General features: G+C 34.8%; 3 protein-coding genes across 5 annotated transcripts in view; 2 read left to right on the top strand and 1 right to left on the bottom strand.

Annotated features, from left to right (window-relative positions):
• The first annotated feature begins 415 nt into the window (after positions 1–415).
• gchfr (GTP cyclohydrolase I feedback regulator) lies at positions 416–3,097 on the top strand. Of its 2 annotated transcripts, none has more exons than XM_059520954.1 (3): positions 416–571; positions 1,529–1,623; positions 2,856–3,096. In XM_059520954.1, the coding sequence occupies exons 1-3, from the start codon at positions 536–538 to the stop codon at positions 2,992–2,994; spliced, it is 270 nt and encodes an 89-aa protein (XP_059376937.1). In that variant the 5' UTR covers positions 416–535; the 3' UTR covers positions 2,995–3,096. The 2 variants fall into 2 exon arrangements, with proteins under 2 accessions (XP_059376937.1, XP_059376938.1); XM_059520955.1 differs by having other exon boundaries at positions 421–571; positions 1,532–1,623; positions 2,856–3,097.
• Positions 3,098–6,024: 2,927 nt separating this feature from the next.
• Positions 6,025–24,684, bottom strand: part of dnajc17 (DnaJ (Hsp40) homolog, subfamily C, member 17) — a 51,780-nt gene continuing 33,120 nt past the window's right edge. Inside the window, exon 11 of the mRNA XM_059519778.1 lies at positions 6,025–6,193. Within this exon, the coding sequence (XP_059375761.1) occupies positions 6,071–6,193 (123 nt within the window). The 3' untranslated portion in view covers positions 6,025–6,070. The remainder of the gene's footprint in view (positions 6,194–24,684) is intronic.
• Positions 16,420–21,033, top strand: LOC132112340 (cdc42 effector protein 3). 2 transcript variants are annotated; one of them, XM_059519780.1, is made up of 3 exons: positions 16,420–17,012; positions 18,518–18,593; positions 20,171–21,033. In XM_059519780.1, exon 3 carries the CDS (start codon positions 20,222–20,224, stop codon positions 20,792–20,794), a length of 573 nt encoding a protein of 190 aa, XP_059375763.1. In that variant the 5' UTR covers positions 16,420–17,012; positions 18,518–18,593; positions 20,171–20,221; the 3' UTR covers positions 20,795–21,033. The 2 variants fall into 2 exon arrangements, with proteins under 2 accessions (XP_059375763.1, XP_059375762.1); XM_059519779.1 differs by having other exon boundaries at positions 16,422–17,012; positions 18,546–18,593.

Raw genomic sequence — 24,684 nt, forward strand, 5'->3', positions numbered from 1 at the left:
AATGTTCTCAAAATATAAGCACAAATTATCATTCTTGTAACTTTTTTCCTAGTTGGACGTTCTTCTGACATCATTGTTTCAGAACGTTCAGAGAACATTCGAATTAACTTTAATGTCACAAAGTAACGTTAAAGCTCCCACAGTTTGCAACATAGTAACATGGAATATGTTGCCTCAACATTCGAAAAAGAAAAAAAAACGGTTGTAAATTATTTTAAAGAGGTGGACGTTTTGAAAGTTCAGAAATACACTTTTAATAACTTCTATCATCCATCATATTTAATTATGTAAAATATTAATGCATAACATTGATCTGACATAATATCCTACATCATCTGGACGCTGATTGGAGGAGCGCGGTGGGCGTTTCCGCATTCCGTCAGCGGCTCGCAGTCGCTGATTGGTGGAGCTCGGTGGGCGTTTCCGCATTCCAGCGCGAGCGCGCACACGAGCCGAGCGCAGCGCGGAGACAGACGCGACGCATCCGAGACCCTCCTCGATATTCCGCTGGAAAGTTGCCCGTTCTGCCACCGGGATGCCGTACATCCTCATCAGCACACAGATCAGACTGGTGCGTATGAAGCACGAGACTGAAGCGAGCGCTTACGAGCCGACCGAGCGCAGATCTGAGCGTCATGCACAGCAGTGATTATGATATTATGATGCATCAGAGGATTACAGTTGCATGCATGCTGCATTGGAGTTGTTGGTGTTATATATTATTAACCCGCCTACGCAGAAAACAAATTTTGACATGATGTGAGTTTTATACTATACGTATCTATTCAAACGAGGAAGTCTAATGTTTGCATTTCGTGCGTGTGTAGCTCGTGCAACTGTCTGAGTGACCTGGAGCATAAAGTGAAAGTGAATCATTGATTCAAACCACAGCATACACCATACTAGAGTCATACTTAAAGGAATAGTTTAGCCAAAAAGTAATATGTGCTCACCCTCATGCCATCCGAAAATGTAGTCCAGATGAATGGGTGCCATCAGAATGAGAGTCCAAACAGCTGATGAAAACATCACAATAATCCACAGCACTCCAGTCCATCAGTGAACATCTGGAAAAAGACAAAAGATGAAACACATCCAGCATCAAGATGTTTTTGGACTGTTTAAACGCTGCTTGATCTGTGCAGATTTCTCTCCTGATTCAGACCAGAGCACTTTTTCACTGGAGGAAGTGTTATTTTGGATCATGAACTCTATGCATTTTAGTTAAAATCATCTTAATGCTGGATTTGTTTTAGGTTTTTCTTCTCCAGATGTTCACTGATGGACTGGAGTGCTGTGAATTATTGTGATGTTTTTATCAGACTCTCATTCTGACGGCACCCATTCACTGCAGAGCATCCATTGATGAGACACTGATGCAGTGCTACATTTCTACAAACCTGATGAAGAAACAAACACAATTTAAAAAAACACTTGACAAAAGACATTTGCAGTGATAAAACCACAGTTCTAGTGCTGAAAAGGAAGATAAGATCATATTAAGTGGTCAAACCGCGCTTGTTTTCAGGAGACGGGGCCCACAATGGTCGGTGACGAATATTCCGATCCATCCATCATGGACTACCTCGGAGCCCGGAAAACAACCATGCTGGGAAACAACTTGTAAGTGTTTGGTAACCTGATGTGTTGTAGTTATTTCTCAGACAAATGAGTTAAAGCCAACACATTAGCTTCCCGTTTTGCTGATTTGCCAAAAAATGCCTAATATGATGCTGAGTTTTAAAATAACCGATAGAGTTTTTCACAAAATAAATAATTTTAAATTGTATATGCATCAGCTTTCATGCACTTCTCAAAATAATACTAGCAGAAAAATGACAGGCTTCTCTCTGAACTATTTAAAGTGGATCGTTTAACTTTTTATTATGTAAAAAACTGTATATGTTTAAATACTCCATTTAATTAAAAGAACTATACACATAAGCTTTTCCATAGTTTGGAACGGATGAAGCAGAAAACATCAGGCTCACGTTTGCATTGTCTTCTGTCATCAGCCATAATTCTAACCTTGAAATCAGGATTAGTCATCAAATAATGTCATGCATGTGAAAATGGGCCGAGAATTGATCAGAGTCTGACTCAGATTCAGACCGGAATCATGTGTTTGTGATGATTAAAGATTAATACAAGATTTCTTCGACAGAGAAATGATTCTTAAAAGCAGAAATCCTACAAAATGCATCACTAGCACAAAATTAGAAAGAAACTTGGATTAGCAAACACTATGGAGTCAATTCAGGGCTGAATATATTTGCTAAAGAAATTGAAGTATTGCAAAAGAAAATAAAGTAAAGGAAAATGAATAAAATATATAAAGAATTAATCAGAGCAAAATCAATGATTCCACAACACATATTTTCCATCATAGCCTCTAATTTATTTGCAACGCCACTTTTATTTTGTGTTTCATTCGAGTGGGAGCTCACGACAGAGACACACAAAGGGAACTATTGTAAGCTCACACTTGATCGAAACACAAAATAAAAACAGTGTTGCAAATACATTAGAAGCTATGGCCATGAAATTTTTTTTTACAAAATCGGTTTTATTTATATTTTGGTTTGCAAAACTTATTTTTTTCTTGTAATAATTTCATTTTCTTTTGCACTTTTTTTACGTTTTTTATTTGCTAAAAAGCACATTTATTTTTTTCTCAATCATTTAATTTTCTTTTGAAATTATTTATTTCAGCACAGTCATATTATTTTTTTTTTTACAATACTTTGATTTATTTTGCGATTATTTTTGTTTGCAAAAAGCATTTGGCCCCGAGTTGACTCCATACAGAAGCTCATCTTTAACTAAATCATTGGTGATATCTGTGTGTGTCACAGCTCCGAGTATCACGTGGACGAACCGCCGAGACTCGTCTTGGACAAACTGGAACAGATTGGGTTCAGAGTGGTCAGCATGACAGGAGTCGGTCAGACGCTGGTCTGGTGTCTCTATAAAGAGACGAGTGACTCGCTGTGACTCTGTGGCTCTTGTACTGCAGGTAAACATGGTAAACGAGGCGAAGAAGGGTATTAATGAAGAGATCTCAGAAACTCTCAAATGAAGTGATGTGCAAGATTATTAAAATCAAAACATGTACAGTATTTGAAATCTGTCTCAATTAGCAATATTATCATCAATGTTCTTTCTCTGATTTATGGATTTAGCTTTTGGTTAACACTTTTATATGACAGGAAAGTAGGTTTTGTTTAGTGATTGTAGTAATATAAACAATTTAATTAAGATACATCATAAGAAACATTATTCTGTTATGTTGAATCTGTAGTTTTGACTTGACGTTATCTTGAATAAATGCTTTGCAATGAAACATCAGTTTTTAAAATCCTGTTGTGGCTCAAAATCAATCACATTCTTTGTTTTATAGTTCTGAAGTTGTTTACAGTGTTTGTATGTGAACATATATTTTGTCTGTACTGAACTCTGATATATTAATATTGTTTCTGTATGCGTGTGAGAGAAGCTGTAATTAAAAATAAAATAAAAAGTATGATCTTTTCAAAAGGGTTTAAAAGTGCTGCATGTGTGTAATTCAAAGCTGCAAATATTCAAGCCTAATCTGATCGTTTAGTATTTTGCTACACAGTGTTACTTTAGTATCATTAAGATATTTTTTTATAGTTTTTATTAATATTTTGAATCAGTATTTATTTTTGTTTTGCATTTAAAGTTTAGTTATTTAAAGGTTTTTAATGTGTCTATATAATTTTATTAACTTCTATTAAAATTTTTGTTTATGATGTCCTTTTATTTAAATTTTATTATGATTTTATACTTTTTTTTGTCATTAAGTACTTGTTTTTGCTTTAAATAGGTCTATATAGTTTTTATTCATTTTTATTTCAGGTTTAATTGTTTTAGCACATCAAGTTAAACTAAAAAATTATAAATGCAACTAACTGAAAAAGCCTTAATGCATTAAACTGTTTAAAAAATGTTAGCCTGAATGCACTGTAAGTCACTTTTGATAAAAGCATCTGCTAAATGCAAACATTGAATTAGCATACAAATTATCATTATGAATTTCTGTAAAGCTGCTTTGAAACAATTTGTATTGATAGAAAATTACTATTTTTAATCACCGTTTTTATTTATTTACTCTTTTTATATTATTTTCGTATTCGTTTTCGTATTTTGTTGTGTTTTTGTAAAATGCAATTTCAAAACCAAATGCAATTTCAAAATAAATATTGAATAAAATAAAAAAATAAAAACATCCCCCAACCCTTATAAATAAATAAATATATAAATATTAAAACATTTTAAATATTTAAAAAATAAAATAAGGAGCCAAATAAAAAGTTACATGAAAAATTATTTGATCCAAATCAATGACATGGAAGTGCCATTTTTTTTATAATAATAATAAATAATTATAATACATGTAATATATATTTGTTTGAGACAAGCGGAAATTGAATGTACCATTATGTATGGTCCAGTTAATTACCAATAAAAAAAGTTCAGAAGCAAAATGAATTAAACTGAAAAAGCCATATTTATTATTAGTTTTTAATGGTTTTACTTTGTTAACCATAATAACCCATCTACTGTATAAAGGGCAACAAATCAAACTTGATTTTTTTTTTTTTTTAGAAATCAAATTTATTTATTTTACTTTAACTTTAGTTGACATCTTAGTAGTTTTGTTGTATTATTGTCATTTTTAGTAGTTGGTGTTTTACATTTATATATACAGTTATTGATTTTATTAATTTTTATTTTCAGTTTTATTTACTTTAATGCATCCCTCTCTCTCTCTCTGTCTATATATCTATTTTGTAGTTATTTTTTAACACATTTTTTAAATGGTTTTAATTTTAGAATTTTAGAAATTAGAAATGAGGTAATGTTTGAAGGGAATGTTCCAGTTCGTCCTCACTGGGGTGACTCCGGGTGAAGACACTTCTTCAGGACGCCGGCTGTAATTGTGTTTCCTGTGCTGTAATGCGAACGGGACGCTTCTTTCCAGGAACATCAGAGAAAAGGCCACAGAAGTAAACAGAACCATGTGAAGGTTTAAAAGGCTTCTGAGAAAACGGTCTCACTGGAGTAACAGCGGTTTGATGGTGAGGAACACGCCATCCAATCCCTGCAGTGATGAATGTGCACTAAACACGCAGGACAGAGATGACAGCCGGCACTTTACATGATTCATTGGTGCACATTGTTCCAAATAAATAACATTTCAGAAAAACGTAACATTTAATTTTGGCCTGTCACCATGACCTTGAGATCTGCTGGCTTCCGCTCTCATCTCAAAGAAAGATCGCAAACTACCTGCTGCCATCAACAGCCAATCAGCTGAGCCGTAAATGTCATGTGACTAATGACTCTTAAAGCCACAGGATTGGCTGATGATAATCTAAGAAAAATATAGCATTATAAAATGCTCTTAGAAACCAAAAAAATAAAAATAATCTTTAGGGTTCGGACAAAAATATTCTGTTGTTTCCACCACAGAATAAACAAATATACATATATTATTTATTTTTTATTATGAGTTTTTGTGTTTTTTCAGAATAAGGATTGCTCTGAATAAAGTTGAGAGATAAAAATTCACAATTACCTTTAATATAAAAAAATAAAATAAAAATAGAATCAAGATGTAAACTCAATTACAAAAAAAAAAAAAGAAAAAAGTCAGAATTTCGAGATATAAACTTGCAGATGCAAGAAAAAATTAATGAGATAAAAGTCTTAACTCAGATCAAGACCTCAGACAAACTTCATTACAGTCAGTAAAGCAATCTCTAAAACTTGATGCAACTGATGAAAAATATTGACTTTATTGGCAAAATATTTCACCAGTCATAATAATAATCATCTGTTTGTCCAAACAATGTCATTCTGCATGGCCTCTGATCTGAACGGGACGATTAAACACTAAATCCTTCCCATATCTCTGCACTTTAATAGAATGACACTCTAGTCTTCATAGAGCTGAACTGAACTGGTTTCAGAGTTGATGAACTCTACAACACTGACAGATATTGATCAGAAGGTTTTATTGATCAGTGCGAGTTTAACTGTAGAGTCACGCCGTCTCGTCCTCTTCCTCCTGCCTCTTCATCTCCTCGATCAGCCTCTTCCTCTCCTCCGCCTGTCTGAGTCTCATCAGCACCACGCTCTCGTAATCACGCTCGCTGCGCAGACCGCTCTGAGACACACACACACACACACACGTTACAGTCAGCAGGTGTGAAGGCAAGTTAAATGCAGTACAAATCAGTATATTCTCTAAATGTAAATGAGTTGCATTAGCAAAGTTTGAAAATAGAACTTCCAACAGATTTACACTCCCTTTAAAATTCATCTTCCAAAATTTTTTTGGCTTTGACGGACCTTTATTGAAAAAATGTGAGAAACTGAAACCCTGCGAGAGGAAAATTAAAAAAGATTATCTTACAATAGACTGATAAAAATGGCTAAATGTGATATTATTGCAGATATACAGTGCACTGTTGAAACGTTGAACAATTCATGCTGCAATTTTTTTTGGCTCAATAAAATAAGCTTGTGAACCTTATGTGTTTTAACATTTGCATTTTAATTCCTCCAAGTAAAAATTCTCAATGCAACATAACATTGTGTTGACCTCCAAAATCTATACAGTGTAAGAGTATAGAGATATACAATCAATGCAATAATAAATCAAAATCATTTCATGAGACTTCACAGGGAAAAGTTTGCATCTCAAGAAAATGATTTTTTTTTTCTCTTTTTTTTGCATTGCATTGCATGCAATATTTAATGCCATGAATTTAAGACTTTCTGCTCCTTAATGTGTAAAAATCTGCATTAAGACTTTTTAAGAAACCCTGACGCACACAAATACAATCAGAAAATACTGATTACAAGCATCAGTAACAATCCACTTATTACACACGTTAATGCATTAAACTGTTTAAAAAATGTTAGCCTGAATGCACTGTAAGTCACTTTTGATAAAAGCATCTGCTAAATGCAAACATTGAATTAGCATACAAATTATCATTATGAATTTCTGTAAAGCTGCTTTGAAACAATTTGTATTGATAGAAAAGTACTATTTTTAATCACCGTTTTTATTTATTTACTCTTTTTATATTATTTTCGTATTCGTTTTCGTATTTTGTTGTGTTTTTGTAAAATGCAATTTCAAAATCAAATGCAATTTCAAAATAAATATTGAATAAAATAAAAAAATAAAAACATCCCCCAACCCTTATAAATAAATAAATATATAAATAAATATTAAAACATTTTAAATATTTAAAAAATAAAATAAGGAGCCAAATAAAAAAGTTACATGAAAAATTATTTGATCCAAATCAATGACATGGAAGTGCCATTTTTTTTATAATAATAATAAATAATTATAATACATGTAATATATATTTGTTTGAGACAAGCTGAAATTGAATGTACCATTAAGTATGGTCCAGTTAATTACCAATAAAAAAAGTTCAGAAGCAAAATGAATTAAAGCTGCAAGCAGCGATGAACGGGCCCTCGCACCCGGGCTCACCACCAGCGAGTGGCTTTAGTAAAAAGGTGAAGGTTGAGAAATATGTATTTAAAGTCATAAATATAAGTGTAATATATCAAAGTTTATTCCATATATGTGCCAATCTTCCTGTTGCCAGCAGGTGGCGCTATCATTATAATGGAATATTGGCCTTCAGATGTGTTCAGGCCAGGACTCTTATCGAACATGTGAAGTTTGGGGCAGATCGAACATTGTATGCCTGAGTTACAACAACTTCTCTTGCTGTGGCGAGACATCAAATTTTGTCACGGCGCCATGGACACGCCCTTTAATGAAAACTCACGATCTTCACAATTTAACATCGCACAGGTCTTTAGATTAGACTGACCACAAAAAAGACATTGATGTCATACATTTTTTAGGAGTAGTTTGTCGCAGTGTAAAATATGTCACTTCCTGTTGCCAATAGGTGGCGCTATGACTATAACTGAATATGGGCATGTCAATCTGTCCAGGTTCGGAGTCTCAAACATGTGAAGGTTGGGGCAGATTGGACATTGTATGTCTGAGTTATAGCAACTTCATTTTTCATGGCGAATCATCGAAATTCGCCAGGCCGCCACGGACACGCCCTTCAACGAAACCTCAAGATCCTCGCAATTTAACATCGCAAAGGCCTTTAGATTAGGCATACCAAATTTGGTGTTGATTTGAAGAAATCTCTAGGAGGAGTTCGTTAAAATACAACGCATGGAAATGACCAAAATTACACAAAATGTGCTCATAATATTAAAAATAACCGACTTCCTGTTGGGTTTAGAATTTTGCTCCAAGAGTCTTTTTTGTAGGTATTGGTGTGTTACATATGTGTGCCAATTTTCGTGCATGTACGTGAAACATAGCTGGAAGGCTGTTGATTTTCTAAGTATAGGTGGCACTGTCGAGCCATTTTGCCACACCCTCTTCTGAATCCTATATCAGACGAAAATTTTTCCAGGTTTGACACGTGTGCAAAGTTTCATGACTTTTTGAGCATGTTTAAGCCCTCAAAAATGCGATTCATTCGGGAGAAGAAGAAGAATAGAAAGAGCAGATACAAGAGGGTCCTAGCACTATCGGTACTCGGGCCCTAAATATTGAGCTGAAAGATGCCGTACAGCGCATGAAGAGAAACAGGATCAATGGTGGTGAAGGATTTAAGAGCAGAGATGCAGCGAGTGCGTGTCTACAAAACCAAGACAAGCAGAGAAAGTGATTCTGCATCTGGAAGAGATGACTGGGGTCTCGCATCAACCCCAGACAGAGAGAGAGAGAGAAAGAGAGAGAGAAGGAGAGAGAGAGAGAGAGAGAGAGAGCGAGGGGAAGCACAGCTTTCCGGAAGGAGGGCCGTGATTATCATTCCAGCTCCATGAGCTCAGGCTCCATCTCCCACCTAACCAGCAAATATCACGCAAGCTCAATTAAGTAAATAAACAACTGCTGCATCTTCAATAAACTAAACAAAAGCAGCATCACTTTACACATACAAACTTTCCAGAGCTCTCTGCTGAAGGAGAAGTTTCCATCGGAAGAGACTCGCAGGTCTGAACACTGAACATCACTGCTCCAGAGACACAGAGAAGACTTAACGAGTGAAAAAAGAGCCCACTTCTACTCAATGCTAATCCTTTCCTCAAAAATAGAATATCAACATTGATAATAATCAGAAATGTTTCTTGAGCAGTAAATCATCGTATTATTCTGATTTCTGAAGATCATGTGACACTGAAGACTGGAGGAATGATGCTGAAAATACAGCGGAGCATCACAGAAATACATTACAGCCGAGCCAGATAACGAACAAAAGATTCACGAGTCAAGAACCGTTTCTGTCAGACGTGTCCGATTCGAGAACCGAGGAGCTGATGATACTGCGCATGTGTGATTCAGCGTGAAGCCGACCAACACACAGGGCGTCTGAACTGAACTGATTCTTTTGGTGATTGATTCTGAACTGATTCTGTGCTAGTGTTATGAGCGCGGGTAAACCGAAGGCTTGAATCAAGGGCAATCATCGCAAATGACGCCATTACGTCGAGCACAAAAGAACCGGTGAACCGTTTTCTTCAACCGGTTTATTGAATCAAACTGTCCGAAAGAACTACTGGTGATCCGAAAACCGATGCAACCGGTTCTTGACTCGTGAACGAGTCATTATCTGGCTCGGCTCGGTGTTCATCTTCAGTTCTCTCTTCACAGCAGTTCAGTCAGTGTACTGTTTGAGTAAATGAATTACTCCGGGATATTGGTTTGTTTGAACTCAGAGGGAGTTTCAGCCACATTAAAAAAGTTAACAGCTTAAGTCATTTGTGGATTAATGCGTATTGGAGACGCGAACCGTTTAAAACGATTCAGTTCGATTTGGTGAACTGGTTCAAAAAGATCCGGTTACATCGAGTGATTCGTTTGTGAACCGGATATGACAAACAAACTCTCTCACAACAGACACGGAAGAGAAGACAATGCTGAATAAAGTTGTAGTTTTTGCTATTTTTAGACCAAAATGTATTTTCGATGCTTCAAAATATTCTAACTGACCCTCTGATGTCACATGGACTACTTTGATGATGTTTCTCTTACCTTTCTGGACATGGACAGTATACCGTACACACAGCTTCAATGGAGGGACTGAGAGCTCTCGGACTAAATCTAAAATATCTTAAACTGTGTTCAGAAGATGAACGGCGGTCTCACGGGTTTGGAACGACATGAGGGTGAGTTATCAATGACATCATTTTCATTTTTGGGTGAACTAACCCTTTAACCGTATTTTATTTCGTTCCATTACCAAAGACACATTTCCCATCTTTCATGTAAGATTTTTAATCTAATACGTTTATTATATTTTAGCTTTCCAATGAATTAAAATGATGTTTACTGGTTTTAATTGTAGTCAATAGCAGCACTGCACAAGAATTTTGTTCTTGTGTTAATTGAAAACGAATTCGCCAGAAGCGCTCATGTTTGTCTGACCAAAGTCACTCAACAACATCACGTAATTACGCTTTCCAAACTCATGATCAGCATGCTGTCTGTCTGTGTGTGTGTGTGTGTGTGTGTGTGTGTGTGTGTGTGTGTGTGTGTGTGTGTGTGTGTGTGTGTGCGGTTCATGACTAAAGCACAGAGAGACGTGAATCAGACGCTTCTCAGTGTGAACACAACTGTGATAAGACGACAGCATCTGTTAAATGTGTTAAAATCTGTTAAACTGACATCACTCTTTTTCTTTCTTACACACATTAAAACAAGCTGAAACAGGAACGGTTTTTAAACTGCCCATAGAAATAACTTTAAACTAAAAATGAAGCACTTTCACAGGTGCACACTAGATTTCAGATCCAGTGTCAGTTATAATTATTCACTGGAATATAGTATTGTTTGTATACTATTATAGTATTTATTAATATTTTGAATTAGTCTTCAGTGTAATTAATAAATAAAATTCTAGTTTTAGTAATTTTCTAATTTATTTCTGTAAATGTATTTATTTATTTCTGTAAGGCAACAAGTTATTTTTACATTTTGTATCTAAAATTCATATTTTATTTCAGTTAACGGAAAAAAAATACCATGTTAATAATAGTTTTTAGTTAACATTATGCATGTCATCTTTAAAAAAAATCTATTTATTTTTATTTCCATTTTAGTACTTTGACTCTATTAACATTTCTATTTATTTTAGATTTTATTTCAACTTTATTTCAGTTAATAAAAAAGATTCATAAACATTAGTGATTCACAAATGATTCATAATTTTAGTAAATAATATCTGCTTGTTATTTTTATTTTTTTATTTTGTTCTATTTTTTCTATTTAGCCTTAATTTATTTTTATTTCAGTTTTACTTTTAGAAACGTTGCTACTTAAAATTAAACTTATTTATTTGGTTGCTTAGGAAACATTTCGAATTTTTGAATATTTTTATGTAACATTTGTTTCCTTTTATTTCAGTTAACAACTACAATTAGTTTTAGTTAATGATATAAACACTTGTAATTTTCCTTCTTTTTTTTTTACATTCTATTCAGCCTCAATTTGTTTTTATTTCCGTTTCAGTAATTGTAGTATCCTAACGTATTTTCTGAAAGGCTCAAAGCCACTACAACACAACCAAATCAAGAGAAATGAACAGATCAAATGAGTCTGAATGGAGAAACAACTTCAACTTTGCACAAGGATGCAAGGATATAAAGGCACTTTTGTTTATTTACTAGTCACTAAAGTTCACACTTTATTTTTTTTGGTGTAAAATTATTAGCATCATTATTTTCAGTGTCTGTTTTTTTTTAACAAGGAGTCTTAAATATTGCTATATTATTCCCATAATTGTCTGCTACAGATGAACGTAGTTTAGAAATGTTTATGACCTCATATTATTTGAGAAGCTACATGTAAAATAAAAATTCAAGATAAAATTAATAAATATAAAATACATTGTATATTTATATATACAATTAAATAAAATATTAAAAATAAAATAAAATATTAAAATACAAACACACACACATATGTATATATAAATAATGAAAAATTGGTTAAATATTAATTAAATATGATTTTAACAAAATTTAAATAAATATGCACATTTATAAAAAAAATAATATAAAATTAAAATATAAATTTATAATAAAATACATGTAAAATGATATAAGTGAATTTTGAAAAAGATAAAAGGTTATAAATTATGAAAAAATATATATTATATAAAATACTTAAAATAAAATGTGCCACAACTTTGACTGTACAGCAATTTCTTTTTCAGTGTTAAAGAATAAAACCTTACCCAGGACACCTGGTCACACAATACAGACAAAAGGCTAAAGCAAATAAAGGCGTTTGAACAAAGTATGGATATAGTTGCACACAACATAAAGGAGTTTAAGAAAAGACAACAAAAAACGGATTCTGATGTAGTAAATGTGAACATGAGCATGATTGTGTTAATGTGGCAGCAGCAAACCTAAAAGTAAATAAAAGAGGCGAGATAAACACAACTAACTTTAATTCGATCTGAAAAATAGCCTTCAATCTGTCTGGATAGTTTTGGAGCGATAACTCCCATCATGCCAACAGCTACAGAACACAGATGTTCAGAAATACTCATTATACAACATAATCACATACTGATTTTCTGAGTAAAAGCTCATTAATGTGCAGCAGATTCGATCACATTCTCTTCATTATAACGTCAGAGGCATTCAGTAAAGAATGTAACACACACCCACGATTATCCATTAAAGCTGTATTTACAGTAAAGCTGGCATAGTGTGTGTGTGTGATCCCATCTGATATCATTAATGTGCAGCGCAGAGCACAAATATTGCTTTAAAACTCTCCAAATGGCACATCCTTGATTTAATAATCACATATGTGTGCCAGGAGACGTGAGGAGGTCAACATCTCAGAAGGACAGAAGTGTATTAGCACGCACACCGCATTAATAACACGCAGAGGCATTCAAGACCTGAAGCAACATACAATAAAAATACATAAAACTATGCCAGAATGATATTACTGTTCTTGAGAAAGAAGCTAAAATAATGCACTAAATATATACATGACATTTTATTTTAATTGATCAAGGATGCATTAAATTGATCAAACGTGACAAAAATGACTTTTAACGCTGTACTTTTGAACTTTTTATTCATCTGTGAATCCTTAAAAATAAAATGCATCACAGTTTCCACAAATATATTAATGTTTTCAACACTGATAATAATCAGAAGTGTTTCTCGAGCAGTAAATCATCATATTTTCATGATTTCTGAAGATCATGTCACACTGAAGACTGGAGGAATGATGCTGAAAATACAGCGGAGCATCACAGAAATAAATTTGATAAATTACATTTAAAGAGATATTCACAGCTATTTTAAATCATAATAATATTTCAATATTTTTAATGTATTTTTGATCAAATAAATCCAGCATTGGTGAGTAAAAACATTAATTGATTTTGACTCCAACCATAGAGTATATAGCCTAGTCTCTTCCAAAAACCTAGTGCGCTTCCTACCTAGACAGCAAGGATCACAAACATTCTTCATGGAGAAAGCCATCCCAGAATGCACTGCAGTGCATGGCGGACAAATCAAGAGAAATGTTTATTATAAAGCGTAATATATTGCATTCAACTTAAAAAAATGGTATAGTATAATTCAAAATGCACATTTTAGAGTGCAAATCATTCACTCATGCTGCCTATGAAGACAACATGTGAGTTTTAAGCATGCAATATTTCATCATAATCACTCATAGGATTGTTTAGCTGAGCGATTAAGAGTAAAAAGAAAATTCGAAGACCAATAATAAGACAATAGCAGCCGCAAGAGCACTTGGAAGCGTTTCCCAGAAACAAGAAAAACAGAGTAGAAGAAGAAATCTGTACAAAACACAACCGCAGAAACCAGAGTCTGGACGCGACTCAACAATCTCAAGCTCTCGAAAAAAGAAGGCCAAAGTCATCAATACGCATAGCAGGAATAAGGCTAAACTCAAGTGTGGTGTGGCTGTTGGGCCTCGGACAGCAAAAGCCATCGTAACGTCTTGATTATATGTTTGCATGAAAGTTTTTCTGGACAGAGAGCCGTTGAAATTGGCAGTTCCAGCGCTGGATAAACGTTATGATGAAGAGCTGATGTTTGGTTTATGTGAATGGTTGCATGTGTGGAGGACGACCTGCTTCTTTGAAGCCGATGAAGGAAGGGCGGCCCTTTGTTTATTGGACACGTTTGAAAGGACTCTGATGGAAAGCAAGCGTGGAGAAAACCCAGTTCTAGAGCTTCCCCTCGGAATCTGGCATCCATCCGGGATCCCAGCAGGAACATTAGATGATCTTTTCATGTTGTTTGGGAGGGGAAAAAAAACAGTGCTTCCCTTAACTCTGTCCAGGGCATTTTCAAATGACTAGACAAAATATTTCATAACAGAATGTCCCAAGTCTGTCCTGGAATAACACTGGAGCACTTGACAAGCATAAGGACACACAGAGCAAATGTTTAGAGTCGTTCTACTGTACTGAGCATCAAGCTGCTCTTTTCCAGTAACTGTAATATACTGTTGTCTGTTTGTCAGAATCGGTGACTGGATGTAGCCGGGTTTCGGAAATGAGCAAGTTGTCAGGATGAATCGGTTTTATCTGTTTGCCGGGAAACCGGACACTTCTGAGGAACAGATTTCACTGGATTCGCCAAAGTTTGTGAGGATCATCAGCCCTGTATGGCATCTTCTAATAGTCAGAAGATAAAAAATTCCATTTAATGTTTTGACCCAAAATAGCTCTTAAAACTAACATAAAGAGATGGATGGATGGATGGACGGAGTGATAGAATGATGGATGGGTGGAAAAACAGCTAGAACAATGGATGGGTGTTGGATGGAGCAACAGAACAACGGATGGATGAATGATGGATGGATTGATGGATAGAAAAACAGAACAATGGATGTAGGGAGCAACAGGATTGATGAATGGATATAAAAACAAATAGAATAATAGATGGTTGTTGGATGGAGCAATAGAACAACGGATGGATGGAGGGATGGAGGCATGATGGATGGGTGGACAGAAAAACAGAACAATAGATGAGTGAATGGATGGAGTGACAGAATGATGGATGGGTGGATGGAGCGATAGAATGATGGATGGGTGGATGGATGGATAAACAGAAAAAAATGACAGACGAATGTTGAATGGTGCAACAGAATGATGGGTGGATGAGTGGGTGGATGGATGGATTGGATGGAGCGAAAAAATGGTGGATGGATGGGTGGGTGGGTGGATGGATTGAATGGAGCGATAGAATGATGGATGGATGGGTGGGTGGATGGATGGCTGGATCAATAGAACAATGGATGGATGTATGAATGAATAGTAAAACAGAAAGAATGACAGATGGATGGATGGATGGACAGAAAAACAATGATGGATTGATGTTGAATGGAGCAACAGAATGATGAATGGATGATGGATAGAACAACAGATGGATGAAGTGATACAACAATGGGTGGATGGATGGATAAATAAAACAATGGATGGACAGAAAACAGATATAATGATAGATGGATGGGTTGATAAATAAATACAAAAAGTCACTTGGTGACCTCAATGAAAAATGGTCCAAAACTACTTCTTTCTTATAAATTGTCACATTACTGCAATTCCACTGGTATAGTGCTGATACATTCATATTTAATTAATATTTATGAAACTATGATGTAAAAATGTATCAATTAATAACAGATCTAATTAACCTTGAAGGATACAGAGGACAACTCTTTTCTTTCCAGCAGAGCATTATGTAGTTAACGCATATTAATATAAGTGTCTGTGAAAACCAAGCTAGTCACTTACTGTTTTCTACATCATCCTTCATATTCATAATCCTAATGTCTTTAATATTGACTAAGACCATGTCAAAGATGGAAATCATAGTGAAATTAATGGCTGAAATCAAACTTTGACGCTTGTTATCTCATAATTAGATTTTAAGACTTTAGTCTGGATTTTTTTTTAAAGCTGACAAAATAATATAGGGTTTTTAAAAGTGTATTGACAAAGTGTATTATCAAAATATCCTAGAGCACACTCCATATATGGCATGTAAACAAAACAAGCAGTGGTTGGACATTTTACTAGATGGTCAGACAGTCACTTCCTGTTTGAGTGGGCGGTTCATAGCCGATCATGTAAGCATCCTTGCTGTCTATGGGAGGGTCGTCAGAGAGCTCTCGGAATGCATCAAAAATATCTTAATTTGTGTTCTGAAGATAAACAAAGGTCTTACAGGTTTGGAACAACGTGAGTAATAAATGACAATTCTTTATTTTGGCTGAGCTGAGTGTTTAAAGCTCTTCTGGCCCTTCAGCGATAGATTTTCACTGAATAAACTTTGATTCTTCTAGAAAAACAACAACAAGTCGTCGCGCCTAGACTTGACGCAGAATGTCTCTACGTCTGTGAGGTCAGGAGCGGGAAGCAGGAATTTCTACATGTCTACAGCACTTGTGTAACGCCGGTCCGCCTGTACATACACGTCCCAGAGCGGGAGACCGATGTCATTACAAAGCTGGAAGGGCTTAGCAAAGCCTATGGGGAACAGGAAACCAGCAGCAGACACAATGACATGGGATTAGTAACGAGTGAAGCCCCCAAACGTGACGTCGACACGACAGAAACCAGCCGTGCCCTTCCCAACTTTCACAGGAACATGATGAAAGCCAGAATGAAACAGCTCAGGTGAACTTCCTCAATATCTGAGATCACACAGGAGTTACGTCGCCAGGTGTGACATCAGCACAGACCAAACAAACGCCGAGCTTCAGGGAGGGTCAGACTCCATCTGCACCTGCGCGAGCTTCACCTGTTTGATGATCTCTGGACTTTAACACTCGGGATCTACGACGGACTCTGCACTGCAGAAGCAGAGCTCAAAAACGAGACAAAACTGTAAAGATCTCTTGGGTTACGGTAAGAGAAACTCTTCCTTTTGCCTTGAGCGACACTTCAGATCACTTCCACTATTTCTCTTCCACTATCATTTATATAAAGCCAGAAACTGGTTGCACTCCTAAAAATAAAGGTTCTTTATTGGCATTTATGATTCCATGAAAAACATCTAACATCCATGGAACCCCTAAAGTTTCTTTAAAGTGAAGAAAAATGTTCAAAATATAAGAAGAAATGGTTATTTTCAGAACAGTTCACTTTTTTTCTACACAAATACACTCTTGGCATCATGGTTACATGACAAACTTTCAACATCTATAGAATCTTTCAACTGTGCAAAAGACTCTTTATAGTAGAAAAAGGCTCTTTAGATCGTTAAAATATTCTTTATACCAAGACAATTATGGTCCTTTGGAGAACTGAACACTTAAAGGTTTCTAGGGGACCAAAAATGGTTTCTACTCTTTCAAAAACGAATGGTTCTTTATTATCATTGATTCCATTGTTACCATCCATGGAACCACTAAAGGTTCTTTATAATGGAAAAAGGTTCTTTAGAACATTAGAATGTGTTTAAGACATTGTTATCTTAAGAACTGTTTACTGAAAGGTTCTTTAGGGAGCCAAAAATGTTTACTTTATACGACATCTATACAATCTTTCCATTGTGCAAAAGATTCTTAAAAGTGGAAAAGGGGTTGTAGAAGTCTAAAAAGTTCTTTACACTAAGAAAAATGGTTATTTTAAGAACTAACCATTGAAAGGTTCTTTAGGGAACCAAAAGGGTGGTTCTACATTATTAAAAATAAAGCTTCTTTATTGGCGTCTTGGTTCCATGTTACAAGTTGGTTCTTTACATCATTAAAATGTGCTTCAAACCAAATAATGGTTCTTTGAAGAACTGATCACTGAAAGGTTCTTCAGAGGAACCAAAAATGTCTCTTCTACACTCTTAAAAACCAAAGGTTCTTCATTAGGGCCTTTTAAACACTGCTTTAGTTCTATTACTGGCTTTCATGGTTCCACTGAACGAACAAAAGGTTCTTTATAGTGAGAAAAAAAGTTATTTAGATCATTAAAATGTTCTTCACACCAAGAGAATAATGGTTCTTTAATGACATCACTGCAAAAACACACTTTTGGAATCAATGTTTTTTAATAGTGTATAGTGGAAAAAGGTTAATTAGATTATTAAAATAATAAGAAAAAAAATATTATTTAAGGAACTGACCACTGAAAGGATATTTAAGGAACCACTTTTTTTCCCTATGGCATTTGCTGCAAAAACACACCTTTATTTTTTAAAATGTAGTCAGTTTTATGGCTTTATATAAAAGCGATGTCATTTAATGATGTTAAAAGTCAAATAGTATAAGTGTATACTATCCTTAAAAAGATTTGCATCAATATAACATCAATATCAACGAAACAATGACTATTTAGGGTTTTTGTGGCAGAATATCCAATGCTATTTAGAGAATTGTTCAACCTGTTTTATAGCCTAACAAGTCTTGTCATGTTAGCAGAAACTCCTCTAACGTTTGTTGGCTTCAGACCTCAGATGTTCAGATGTGGGCGTGAAACACCTGCACACCTTTCAAGGTAAGACACAAACAATCAAACCATTTTAAAGTTTTACACTGGCAAAAACTGGTGTAGCAATTATTTATTTTTTGTTGATTTATTATGCATTTCCCTAAAAACAATCCACTTTTGTCCTCCCTCCCTCTTGTTGCATGTTTGTAGAGGAATGCCATTATGCGCTTGCCGTCTCCTGCTGCTACTAAAGTGCCGATAAAACCTTTATTGGCCAACAAAACATGTTTTCTGTAGTGCCATACAAATTTAAAGAGTGAGTGTTGCGAGTCACGAAAGCTGATCTAATGAACTGTAAACCGCGAAACAGAGCCACAACCGTCCACGCCAATGCCAACTGGAGTAAAGAGCTTCCTACGGACATTATCACTACAAATGGGACTAATTACTTTGTATACCAAACTAATTTAACCAAATTCATACTTTAATGAGAGCACTTTATGAGAACATGCTCTGAGAATGCAGGTCACTTGTTACACATGAATCTAGAAACTAATTGTGCAATTAAAATATGTGTAAATCTGATTTAATTTACGTTCTCACGGAACAATCAAAAGTCATTTGCTGTAAGTGAGAAGACGAAACATGCAAGCAGCTGTAAAGATGTCGCAATATCAGCTGTTAATCTGTAACCTGCTGGAAGAAAATTCTTAATCTAATCTTAATCAAATACTGGTTAAAATGAACAGCTACAGTATATCTGAGATACAGCTACAGTACATGTGCTGGATCAGACACTGATTTTCTTTTCTGCTCACCAAGGCTGCATTTAATTGATCAAAAATACAGTTAAAATTCTGAAATATTATTATAAAGTAAAAAATCTGTTTTCTGTATGAATATCTTTTAAACTATAATTTATTTCTGTGATGCTCCGCTGTATTTTCAGCATCATTCCTCCAGTCTTCAGTGTCACATGATCTTCAGAAATCATGAAAATATGATGATTTACTGCTCAAGAAACATTTCTGGTTATTATCAGTGTTGAACACAGTTGTGCTGCACAATATTTTTGGAGGAACTGTGATGCATTTTATTTTTCAGGATTCACAGATGAATAGAAAGTTCTAAGGAACAGCATTTATTTGAAATAGAAATCTTTTGTAACGTTTTAAATGTCTTTTGATCAATTGAATGCATCCTTTATGAATAAAAGTATTAATTCATTTAATAATAAAAAAATTAACTGCCCCCAGACTACAAATTTATGATGTATAGGCTAATAAATAAATACAGCTTATAGCAAAAAAATTTTTTTAACTAATACATTTTAGGCTTACAACAACAGAGAAAAAAAACACTTTCACTTTTAATCAATTTAATGCACCCTTGATGAATAGAATTATTCAATTCTTGAAATTTAAATAAATTAAATAAAAGCATGTATTATTTTATTTCTTTTTTTATCTATAAGTCTTACAGTAATTAATTATAGTAATTTGTTTACATTCATTTTTGATCAACTGAATGCATCCTTGCTGAATAAAAGTATTAATTTCTTTTGAATTATAAATATTTCTGTCGTGTAATTTTAACTACAATTATTGTGAGGTTCGATGACTTCCTCCTCTAATCTGTTCCAGAACCAATCTTTCTGCCACCATCTGACGCTGTCACACTACTGAAGTCTTAAGATGCCCTTGAGGACGTCGTTACTCCGCAAACCCACATCAGGACGCTGGCAGAAGAGGCTATCGAACCGAAAGGAGGTTTTGTCGGTCAACATGATCAGCCTTCCCCTGGGTGATTTCCGTCACCTGTCTCACATTGGCACGAGCGGACACATGGACAGTTTCGGAGACCTGACGTTCCTGAAGGAGGGCCACAGTCTCCTGCTGCAGAGCTCCAAGAGCGAGCAGAACCTGTTCCTCCCGCCGCCTCCCAAACCGCCCCGAGTCAACATGGACGAAGCCGGCCAGTGCAGCCAAATCTGGGAGCATGCACCGAACAATCAGAGGCAGAAGTGTAGCTCACTTCCCCTCCTGGACACAGAGGAAGACGAGGACACGTGTTCACACACAGAGACGACAGGCATCAGCGGGAGTCCTGCTCGCGGAAGCCTGAGCTCCGGACGGGATTCGACCCAAACAAACCCAGAGGAAACACAGCCGGACCAAACGGACTCAGCGTTCACGTTCAGTCTGGATCTGGGACCGTCAATACTGGACTCTGTGCTGCAGGTGATGGATAAAGTCCATCAGTCGTGAACTGGAAACTAGGGCTGTCAAATAAAAACTCTAATTTTGATATTTGTCGAATAACCGAAAAAAAATCCACATTCGAATACAAAAACGTTGGATTGGGGTGGTATCGTATCGTTTGCGATATATCGGTAGAATTAGGATAAGAATTAAGGTCCTTGCACACATTTTCGTTTTTGTGTATCCGTCATCATTTCCAATAAAAATCTTGTTACGGATGCAAAATGCTACAAATCAACCCTTCTCTCTTTTTTTTTTTTTTATGATGGATGAACGTTTCGGAGGAAGTGTGTAAACGTGACTGACACAACATGAGGTTTGTGAAAATTGCGATTGACTTGGGATCCCCTTCCCGCGATAATAACGATAAAGCCTAGTTGTTGACAAATTATTGTGTGCGACCGTACGGAGCGACATGGCGGAAGGCGGATGTGAAACTGAGGAAAATATCGTAGGAAGATATTGCTAAACGAGGAGCGCCTTCTGCAGTGTGGAACTGGTTTGTTCAGGGCTGTGAATAAATGTACTACAGTAGCACAGTTTTGAATGTGTATGAGCTTGTTATAAAACCAAATATAGAATTTATTGACGTGCTTTTTCTCTTAATCGAGTGTTTGAAATAACTTTGTGATGAGATGGGGTTTTATCTAACAGAATTTATATTATTATGTACAGTAAATCAAATCATTAGTGATCCAGCTTCACCTACAGAAGAAGTGAATATAAGGTGTTTTTCTTTTGGGAATCTTTGCAAATTGACTTTACTAATAATGTGCTAGTTAGCATGTTCAAAAAACTATTTCATTGTCTTATAATATGCAATTATTTCTATCTTTTTTGCTCAATGTTTCCCATAATATCTATATAATCTATATAATCGTGTATGTGGCAAAAAAAATCTTGAATCTTGATAAAGCAGTGTTTGTGAGCACAGTGATGCTTAGTTACTGGGGAAACAGCTATTTTTAACTGCTCCAAAAGCGCCACCTAGTGGTAAAAAGGGAATTTACTTTTTCACTCATACCAATGTAAAAACTGACTGATGGTTTTTGACGTAAACATGAAACGCCTTGGATTTCGTTTTAAAAACAACTTGTTTCAATGATTCAGAGTTGACTTTTTTTGAGAGACTATGAATAACTTTATACACGGTGCACTTTCAGATTTAAAACTGTGCAGGGTGTTTACATTCACTTAGAGCTGTGCTATATAGTAATAGGGGTATATTAAACTAAAAATTACTTTTTGCGATCGCTTTTACTTTTTATTAATACGTACATGATGCTGTTTTGTTTATAATAGTTTAAGCAACTTAATTAATTATATTTGGTTTATACACATTACTTTAAACACTATGCAATTTTATTCAAAAATAGTTGCGTTGTTTTATAACTTCAAATAAATGTGCGTTAGTAATATTTTGCGTGATGCGCCCTCTTGTGGCCTTTTCCCCCCTAACTGAAATTATGCCTTTTATATTCAAATATAATTCGAAAATTGATAATACTTAAGTACAAAACTCGAATTTAGGTTAATTTAGCTAATTTGACAGCCCTGCTGGAAACGGCTTGGAACTCGCTGCAGGAAGCTTGACAGAAAAGCAGCAGTGTTTCTGATCCAACATCTGAACTCAACACTCAAAACATTGCTCAACAGGACATTTCTTCCTGGAAATGCATTCATTCCAGCTTTTTGCTGTCCAAACCCCACACCCTTTTTTAAGAAATACCCCCTTCGAATGAAGTCTGTTATATAACGTTGTGTATAAGTCTGACTGTCCACCATCAGATATTTCTTTAGTCAATGATTGCTGGAGTCTAGTTAATAATCGAGCAGCTTTTATTTGGCCTCTTCAAACTGTGATTTCCTTATCTGCTTTCTGAGCTTCAGTTCATTGCATTTACAGACAAAAATGAATTATCATATGATGTATTATACCAAACTTTATTATTTCAATAAGGCAAACCTGTAAGGTCAGTTCAGTCACAATCAGTGAGATTAACTATTAATATTAGTTTACACACTAGATCTAGCATTATTAAAATGTTTTGATGAAAATGTATGCCTTTATTTATATATATATATATATATATATATATATATATATATGCATACTATGTATATGTGGATATGCATATTAAAAATATTTTATTTTTAATATGTGGTGATTATATAAACACAATTAAGCATTTGATTGCTTAAAGTGCAACAAAACACTAATAAAGTCTGCTAGTTTTTTTTGTTTTTTCAAAAAGTAATTCTCCTGCAGAGTGTAATAAAACATCTATTTTAAGAATTTCTTTTTTATTTACAATATTTTTTCAATAAAAATATTAAAATAAAAAAAACATTAAGATTCTTTACATTTGAAACTTAAAAACACTACAAATATGATATTTTATTTTAATTTTTAAGATTATTTATTATTTATATTAATTATATATTATATGAATGGTTATTATCATAATAATATAATAAAATGATTACTATAACTAAAAATAATAATGGGAATAAAAATATTATTATAATAATATATATAACTAATTAACTAATAATATTAGTTTTACACACTAATATATATATACATATATATACATATATATATATATATATATATATATATATATACAGTACAGACCAAAAGTTTGGACACACCTTCTCATTTTTCTTTATTTTCATGACTATGAAAATTGTAGAGTCACACTGAAGGCATCAAAACTATGAATTAACACATGTGGAATTATATATGGAATTATATACATAAAAAAAGTGTGAAACAACTGAAAATATGTCATATTGTAGGTTCTCCAAAGTAGCCACCTTTTGCTTTGATTCCTGCTTTGCACACTCTTGGCTTTCTCTTGATGAGCTTCAAGAGGTAGTCACCTGAAATGGTCTTCCAACAGTCTTGAAGGAGTTCCCCGAGAGATGCTTAGCACTTGTTGGCCCTTTTACCTTCTGTCTGCGGTCCAGCTCACCCCTAAACCATCTGGATTGGGTTCAGGTCCGGTGACTGTGGAGGCCAGGTCATCTGGCGCAGCATCCCATCACTCTCCTTCTTGCTCAAATAGCCCTTGATGCCTTCAGTGTGACTCTACAATCTTCATAGTCATGAAAATAAAGAAAACTCTTTGAATGAGAAGGTGTGTCCAAACTTTTGGTCTGTACGGTATATATAGTGCTGATACTCTCAATAAAATCAATTAATCGATCAATCTGAGCGATCGCTCAGTCTATGAGTGCATGTCTGATTAGATTCACTCCTGCTGCCTCAGTTGAATGTTCTGTTAAGCTGAGAGAGAGATAGAGAGAGAGAGAGAGAGAGAGAGAGAGAGAGAGAGACACACACAACCAGAGTTACCAGAGTTACACTACATGTCCAAACTGATGCTATTTCTGTATTTCTGTTCTCCTGACATCTGGAGAAGTGAGGGAACACGATACCTCCACATGTGCAGGAGGCTTTAAACACTAGCTGCTGAACAAACAGAGCCGCGGGAGTCTTCAGACAGACACACACACACACACACACACACGACAGACAGAGAGAGAGAAACTGACAGATATCACTGCTGAGAACAACCAGGAATCTGATCCCGATAACTTCTGCACTGGCCAATCAGCATCCAGGACAGAAACATTTTAAATATACAAATAAATGTTAAAATAGAAAAAAAAAATGTTTGATATTTTTTCCTCTAGATGTAAGTGATATTACAGGTATTTTATTTATATATATTTATTTTCATATTTTCCATTTTCATTTGAATACCACACAGATGTAACTGATCAAAAATGACAGAAGTAAAGCTAAAAATTACTAACATTTTAGCTAAATTTCATATGAACATAAAAAAAATCTAAAAGTAAATTAAAACTATTTAATATGTGGGTAT

Source organism: Carassius carassius, chromosome 32, assembly GCF_963082965.1.
Source record: "Carassius carassius chromosome 32, fCarCar2.1, whole genome shotgun sequence".
NCBI classification, from domain to species: Eukaryota; Metazoa; Chordata; class Actinopteri; order Cypriniformes; family Cyprinidae; genus Carassius; species Carassius carassius.